Below are 8,282 nucleotides of genomic sequence, written 5' to 3'. Positions count from 1 at the left end.
TCAGCACAGGCTACTTCATCTATGTCGCCGGCACCCACTCAGGTTGAGCTGAGCTGGTCAGCCCCACCCTGGCGGCAAACGGGTCCTGCCATGTGAGTCCCTTTGTTGGGTGGGCAGGCAGGGACACACACATGTGTGTGCGTTTCATGAAGGGGAAACAACCCATTATTTTTATTATTATTATTTTATTATTATTATTATTATTATTATTATTATTATTATTATTATTATTATTATTATTATTATTATTACTATTACTATTACTATCATCATTTACTATTTATTATTTACAGAAATATTGGGGCAGATTATTATCATCATTTACCATTTATTATTTACAGAAATATGGGAGCCACCACCACTCTGTTGTCTCACCCATCTTTCAGCACTGATATTTCCTCCCTCTGACCCGGATTTAGCTTTCATCGGGAGGCCAATATGATGAGAATTATTGAATATTAATAATAATGGCTGACCCTATAATAGGCCTGTGCTCCGTGCTGCCAAGCGGGTTGGACCCTTGGCTCTAGCGCTACGTTTCCCCTCCAGTTGCATGGGTTGGCCAACTGCCTGAACATCTAGTCCCAGACGGAGAAGAAGAGGGAGCTGATCCGCAGCCGTGCCAGCAACTTCTTGTTCCCCGAGGAGGCCACTTTCAAGAGGACCAAGGACTTCCAGGTGCCTTTTATGTTCCTGTCCCAATCCATATAACGGCAGATGAGTGCTGCTGCTGCCAGGAATTTGACAACCATAGTGGTGGGTTTTGCCCCGCCCTAACATCAGGGTTTGACATTCGCCAGGTGCATTTTGCCACAGGTGTGGGGCCAAATGCAACTGCATGGAGATCTCTGGGTGCCAGGTTGGCAATGGACATGTCCGTCTGGCTGGGCCCTCCAACTTCATTAAGCAGAAGAGCTTACTTCAAAAAACTTAGAATGATAGAGTTGGACGGGAGTGTGGCGGTCATTAGTCCAACCCCCTACAAGGCATGAATCTCAGTTCAAGCATCCAGGACAGACAGCCATCAAAGCCCGGCTTCAAAACCTTCAAGGAAGGAGAAGCTTCCTATTGCCTTGGTCCCCCCCCCCCCGCCCCGTTTTCTCCAAGGAGTCCATGGTTTGCCCCGCCTATTATTCCTTGCAACAACCCTGTGAGGTAGGCTTAGAGGATAACGCAGGTTGAAGGGATCCTTTGGCGATGGGTTTCTATCTGCCTTGCTCCCTCCTTCCAGATTGTCCTTGAGGGCGGCTTCAGGAAGGATCCCCAAAGCAGCATAGCTCTGGATGACCTGATCCTGTCTCCCGGTTGCATCCAACAAAGCAGTGAGGCAAAAAGGAGTAGAAATAAGGCTCTAGTTCTCTTTAAAGCAGTTCTTTCTTCAAAAATATTTTACATGGGTTGTATATGTGTGTGTACCCATGTATGTGTGAGTGGGTTTCTCTCTGTGTGTGTCTTGTGAACCGCCTTATGGGAATGGGAGAATGGGAAGGGACACTGAGTGTCATCCAACCCAATCTTTTCGGGGACATTCCCAGGGGAACTGAAGGAGGCAGTGGTGTGCCCGCTCTTAAAGAAAACATCATTAGATCCTTTAGATCTATCCAATTACCGCCCGGTTTTGAATCTTCTGTTCCTGGGTAAGGTGATTGAGAGAGCGGTTGCTGAACAGCTTGGTGGGTTTCTGGATGAAACATTGGCTCTGGATCCATTCCAGTCTGGCTTCCGCGCTGGTCATGGGACCGAGACAGCTCTGGTTGCCCTAACAGATGATCTTCGTAGACAGCTGGATCGAGGCGGGTCGGGGCTGCTGATTCTTTTAGATCTGTTAGCAGCTTTCGACATGGTCAATCACGAACTCCTGGACCACGGCCTTGCCGACGTGGGGATCCAGGGCACAGTCCTTCAATGGCTGTGCTCATTTCTCTCTGGTCGGGGACAGAGGGTGGCGCTTGGGGGGGAATTGTCATCGCACCACTCCTTGGTGTGTGGAGTACCTCAGGGTGCGATACTCTCCCCGATGCTTTTCAACATCTTTATGCGCCCCCTCGCCCAACTTGTCCGGAGTTTTGGGCTGGGTTGCCATCAGTATGCCGATGACACCCAACTCTATCTGTTGATGGATGGCCATCCTGACTCGGCCCCAGACACACTGACCAGATGTTTGGAAGCTGTGGCTGGGTGGTTACGTGGGAGCCAGTTGAAGCTAAATCCTTTGAAGACAGAGGTCCTGTGGCTGGGACGGGACGATATGGGATGGGGGGGGCAACTCCCATCTCTTGCGGGGACGCAATTAGTGCCAGCACCGTCCGTTAAGAGTTTGGGTGTAATCTTCGACACCTCCCTTTCCATGGAGGCGCAGATTGCAGCTGTAACAAAGGTGGCATTTTTCCATCTCCGCCAAGCTAAGCAGTTGGCTCCTTACCTCTCTCGCCCTGACCTAGCCACTGGGATCCACGCGACGGTCACCTTCAGACTGGATTATTGTAACTCGCCCTACGTGGGGCTGCCCTTGAGACTGACCCAGAAACTCCAGCAGGTGCAGAATGCTGCAGCGAGACTCCTTACGGGGTCTTCACTGCGAGATCACATTCACCCGGTGCTATACCAGCTGCACTGGCTCCCGGTGGAGTACAGGATCAGGTTTAAGGTGCTGGTTTTAACCTTTAAAGCCCTATACGACCTAGGACCCTCGTACCTACGGGACCGCCTCTCCTGGTATGCCCCACAGATCTTCAAATAAAAACATCTTGAAGGTCCCAGGCCACAGAGAAGTTAGGCTGGCCTCAACTAGAAACAGGGCTTTTTCGGCTGTGGCTTCGATCTGGTGGAACACTCTGTCACAAGAGACTAGGGCCCTGCGGGACTTGACATCTTTCCGCAGGGCCTGCAAGACAGAGCTGTTCCACCAGGCCTTTGGCCAGGGCACAGCCTGACTCCCTCCCTCGGCAATCTTCGCGGAGCTCTGGCCCAATGGTTGCTAGTGGCTTGATACGAATTAATTTTATAATGAATGATTTTAGAATGTTATTTGTGCTGTACTTTTGTACTGTTTTATTGTTGTTAGCCGCCCTGAGCCCGGCTTTGGCTGGGGAGGGCGGGATATAAATAAAATTTATTATTATTATTATTGGCTGGAACCCAAAACCCACAGATGAGGAGTCTCATGGGATGGAGCCATCCTCCCATATGTATTCCTCCCACCAGTCCCGGACATTGACACCTCCTTCCCTCCCCATCTAGGCCTGTTCTCTGCTCCCCCCAGCAAGCCACACACACCCCGGCACCTGCAAGGATGGCCAGTTTGACTGCGACGACGGTGTGCACTGCATCAGCAGAGAGCAAATGTGCGACTTCGAGCCTAACTGCCATGATGGCACAGAGGAGAGCCAGTGTGGTGAGCATCTGCAGAGAATTTGAGGCCTGTCACATGCCTTTGTGGAACTGACCGCCATAGGAGACAGGAAAGTGTTTTCTCCTCATGTATCTTGTCGTGCCAGAAATGGGGTGGCCATGTTACATGGAAACCAAATTCCCTGCTGGGTCTGAGCCCACCCAGGGGCAGCACCCTGTGCGGCACTAAAATCCAGCACCCTCTGCTTTGAGCATGTCCTGCTTTACAACGTCACAGAATGATAGCATTATAGAGCTGGAGGGCACACCCTGGGTCATCTACCCTGCAGATGGGCGCTGGGAGGCAAGGAACAGCTCCAGATCCCATCAGATCTCCTTTACTACGAGCCGGCCCCACCGGGTGGGTGTGGTGGGGTGGCACCTTGGAACAAGGTCTGCTTGACGACCACACCCTGGGCATGCCGGAGGGTTTCCAATCCAGAAGAAGATCCAACTGGAACACATCTCTTCCCTTCCCTTCCCCAGGGCACTACATGGTTGCCAACACCAGCACTGGCTTTCTGGCGGCAGGTCAAGCAGTGGCACTGAGGATGGGGATATACCCGCCACTTGGGGCACCCACTGCATCAGCTTCTGGTACTACCTGAGCAGCAGAGACTCCGGTAAAAGCTTGGGGTGGGCTGGATGGCCCACAGAGTTCCCTCTTGCCTCCAAGCTAGAGGACCCGAGTGAAACGATGCCCTGCTTTCCCTCGCCATGCTCTCTGCATGTTTGCGTGGAGAAAGAGGGTGAGCGGCAGGCTGAGGCAAGGCGGGAGCTGGCACTACAGGAATTTCACTGCGGAGGTCAGTGGCGAGTGTTGGGTGAGCATCAGGGTTCGAGCAACACTACCGGGTTCGAGTTTGCAGCATGCCGACACACAAACACCCCGGCGCAGGTGGCAGGGACTGTGCCATCATACATGGCACTCGACAACCTCAAGGTGACATCGGGGAGCTGCCTCGGTGCAGGTAAGTCTTAGGAGCTGTAGCACCTTGGGGTGGAGGGTGCCCACCCCAAGACCAAAGGGTTCCAGGTGCAAAACGGGGACGGAGAATAGACTGCTCTGGCTTGTCCCCCCCCCCCCAGGCTTGTGCAATTTTGAATCTGGCACCTGAGGCTGGAGGATGCCCCATGGCGATTGGTGGAGCCGGGATTGGGCCGAGGCGGGTGCCGAAGGTGGGGCTCACACAAGGCACCCCTAATTGGTCAGGAGGGATGACCATTGAGTGCCTCCAGCTGACAACCCTGCGTGGTGGGCTGAGGGGATGGGAATGAATCATCCCAATAATAATTTACTCCCAGCCAGGTGTGAACGGAGCTGATCCAGCCCTGTCTTTCTCTCCCAATTAGTATTTTCAATTTTCTAGGGCACTATGTCTCTATCCAGGCGGGAGCCGTGCCGCCCGCCTTGCAAGCGGGACTCTTCCACTACCATGACCCGCATGGCTTTCCATGGAGAAAGCGGCAAGTCAGGGTTTGCTTGGGCCAGTGGAACTCCCTGCCAAAGGAAGAGCCTCCGGCACTTGAATCCACTGCCCACCTGACTCTTCTTTTCATCTCAGCCGGCACCGAGTTCTGGTTGGGCCTGGCAAGAGGAGAAGCTTCTGGTCGACAGCGGTGGTGAGTTACAGGCAAGCCTTCTCAGAAAGTTTGGGGGCTGTGGGACTGCCTGCCACTGGAGTTGCTATAATAATGAATTGTCCACTTTTGGGACTGCCTGCCACTGGATGCCCTATAAAGATGTGGGGCTTTTCAGTATGAAAAAGAAATCCCAATGACCCCTTTGGGACTCCTTGCTACAGTGCCGGGGGGCTTTGGAACTCCCTGCCATTTTGGAACGCCTCTCTGGGTGTTCAGCAGGTGGTGGGTTCAAATTCCTCCCTGGCAGGAATGAGGAGCAGTGCCAGGGGAGCATCAAGGAAGGTGAAGAAGCCCAGCACTTTGCGGATCCGGGGTTTGAGAGACAGTATTTTTGCACGGCTTCTTTCCGGCCAGAGCAAAGAAAAGTGGCCATGAGAGTAGAGATAATTTATTAAATTTATCTGCTTTATCTGGCTCAATAATTATAATAATTATAACTATTATTTAATTATATATTCTAATTTTAATAATTACAATTACAATAAGAAAAGTAATCAAAATTACAATAAGAAAAATTGCTATCATTATTATAATTATGTCCAGGGACTTCCGGAGGCGGCGCGAACGGCAATGGCAGTCCTCCTCGAGCTGTGAGGGGGAGGCTCCACGGAAACGGGTCGTCCGCTACGGCGAAATGGAGACCCGCATCGGAAACCCACAGGCAGCGAAAGCCTGTGGTTGTGGGACTCGGCGGGCGCCAGAAGCGCCCCCCGAAACGAAGAAGGGACCCCGTAAGGGGTTTCAGAACGTGGAAGGGCTGGCGCGGTGCTGTGAGTCGATCGCTCTTTCTGTGGAGTGAAGCCGCATAGCCGCTGTCGGTGAGCGCTGACCTTTTTTCCTGGGAACATTCGATTTGAAAAGCAACAACCCGTGAGTTGGAGACTAAATTATTTTAAATTTGGCTAAAAGCGGGAGACGCAACCAGGAAGTCCGTCTTCCGCTTCTGGTTAAGACCTAAAGCAAAGGACTTTGATGTTTGAAGCCTTTGAAGAGGCGCTAAAAGCAATCAATCTGCGCATCTAATGGAGCTGTTTTCATGGAGATTTAGGATTTAATCTCTTAAGTGATTTATTTTTTAGCATGGACTGTGTTTTACCTCTTCTTTTGGAATTACAATTTTACTGAGAAACCCAGGCAGTCGGACTGCCTGATTAACAGAACTGTCAGATTGCAGACTTTGACACTTTGTTACTTTGGTCTGTTACAAACTGAGTGTTATTGGAGCTGCTACATTGAAACACTTTTTCTGGCACTTGTTAGAGACATTGTTGTGTTTTTAAGAGCAACTCTGCTAACTACAAGAAAACTGAAGGTTCTTTGGAAATTAATGGCTGTTTGGACATTGTTTTAGAAGTTTTGGAGCTTTGGATTAACTGGAGTTATAAACTATTGATTTCAACAATTTGGCCTCTTCCCTCAAGACACATTCGAACTCCCTCTAGAGGATTTTGGATTTACAACTGTATGTGACTTTGCTTTCTCTTTCCTTCCCTTCTATCTGGCTGTTTACCCTCTGGGCTGGTGGATTCCTATGGGAACATACTCAGTTTGACCTTGACTAGTAGACAGAACTGGAATGAGTGGCACTGGGAAAACAAGAGCGGCTAAAGCGAAAGCTAAACAAACAACTTTGACTTTAACTTCACAGCCGCGTAGATCATCTGTCCCTGCTGTTTTGCTGGCAGAGGAAGAAGGAATTGAGCAACCTTTGCTGGAAGATATGGCAGCAGGAGGATCCAACTCAGTACTAGATAAAATCTTTGAAAAATTGGAAGCTTTGGATAAAAAAGCGGATGAGCAAACGGCTAAGATTGATTAAAATACAGCCAGTGTTAACAAACTAACTGAACAAGTCGCTTTGAATGCACAATCAATTGGGAAACTATTTGAAGCCACTACAGAAAACCGCAAATTGGCCGAGGAAGCCAATCAAAAAGCTGAAGAATTAAGGCAGGAGGTAAAACCATTGCACAAGCAGATTGGTGAACAGCAGGCTTATCTGTCTATGATAGAACTACGGAGTCAGGAAAATAATTTGAGATTGAGGTCAATATTAGAACTTGAACAAGGGAATTTAATTGAGTTCCTGACAAAAGAATTTTCCAAGTTTTGGCCATTGGAGGAAGAAAAGGACTTTAAAATTGTGACCGCTTTTAGACTTGGAAAATTAACAAGGAAAGACAGGCCCAGAGACTGCTTGATTACTTTGAGATCTAGGGAGGAAAGAGATAAAATACTAGGCCTACATTACGAAAAGTCACTTGAAATTCTGGACAGAAGAGCAGAGATATATAAAGATATCCCAAAACAACTTTTGGACCTTAGATCCACCTATACTGAGCTAGTAAGATTGCTGAGGAGCAACTCAATTGTTTTTAGGTGGGAATTTCCCCGAGGATTATCTTTTACATTCAGAGGGAAGAAGGTAAAAATTAAAACAGCCGAGGATAAAAAAAAAAATTTGAGTGCTTACGGAGAGGACCTTCAGAAAGGGATTGAAAGACCTTCAGGGTCTGGGCCATCGCCTGCACCTACACCTTCGGGATCTGAAGATCAGGAGAAAGAGATACCATCATCAAAGGAATAACAGATTTGTCCAGGATGTCTCTGCAACTTCTGAGTTGGAATATTAACGGCTGCAATTCCCCGGAAAAAAGGAAAAGAATATTTCATGTATTGAAGAAAGAACAATTGGACATTATTTGTTTGCAAGAAACACACGTGACTAGGCTCCACAGAAAAGTGTTAATAAACAAGAGATTAGGCCAATAATTTATCTCTTCGGACCGAGTTAAAAAAAGAGGAGTGGTGATATACGCAAAGGAGAGCCTGTCACCAAAATTTTTATTTAAAGATGAGCTAGGAAGAATTTTGGCAATTGAGATACAAAACCAAGGAGAAAAGTTTTTGATATTAGGAATCTACGCACCAAATGAGGGGAAATCGGAATTTTATAAGAAGCTGCATGAGATAATGCTGGACTATCTGGACTATAACAACATCATTATGATGGGAGATATGAATGGGGTGGCATCAACCAACATGGATAAGTCACATAGCCAAAATGTGACAAAGGATGGCAGACTACCTAAAACTTTTTTTGAACTGACTGACAATATGGACTTGATTGACATTTGGAGGACAAAGAACCCCCTGGGAAGAGAAGGAACATTCTTTTCTGAAGCCCAACTGACATGGACAAGAATCGACCAAATATGGATAACTAGAGGTCTGGCACCTAAGACAAG

General features: G+C 48.6%; 1 protein-coding gene across 1 annotated transcript; it reads left to right on the top strand.

The window, feature by feature from the left end:
• Positions 1 to 766: 766 nt before the first annotated feature.
• LOC309361255 (uncharacterized protein) lies at positions 767 to 3,998 on the top strand (the record flags this gene model as incomplete). Its single annotated transcript, XM_081896163.1, has 3 exons — positions 767 to 1,155; positions 3,241 to 3,394; positions 3,877 to 3,998. The coding sequence occupies exons 1-3, from the start codon at positions 1,114 to 1,116 to the stop codon at positions 3,996 to 3,998; spliced, it is 318 nt and encodes a 105-aa protein (XP_081752289.1). The 5' UTR covers positions 767 to 1,113.
• Between the last annotated feature and the right edge of the window lie 4,284 nt (positions 3,999 to 8,282).

This window comes from Podarcis melisellensis (genome assembly GCF_964234715.1).
Source record: "Podarcis melisellensis genome assembly, chromosome: W".
Lineage (NCBI taxonomy): Eukaryota > Metazoa > Chordata > Lepidosauria > Squamata > Lacertidae > Podarcis > Podarcis melisellensis.
Note: the sequence above shows the minus strand (reverse complement) of the source record. Positions and strands in the feature narration are given on the sequence as shown.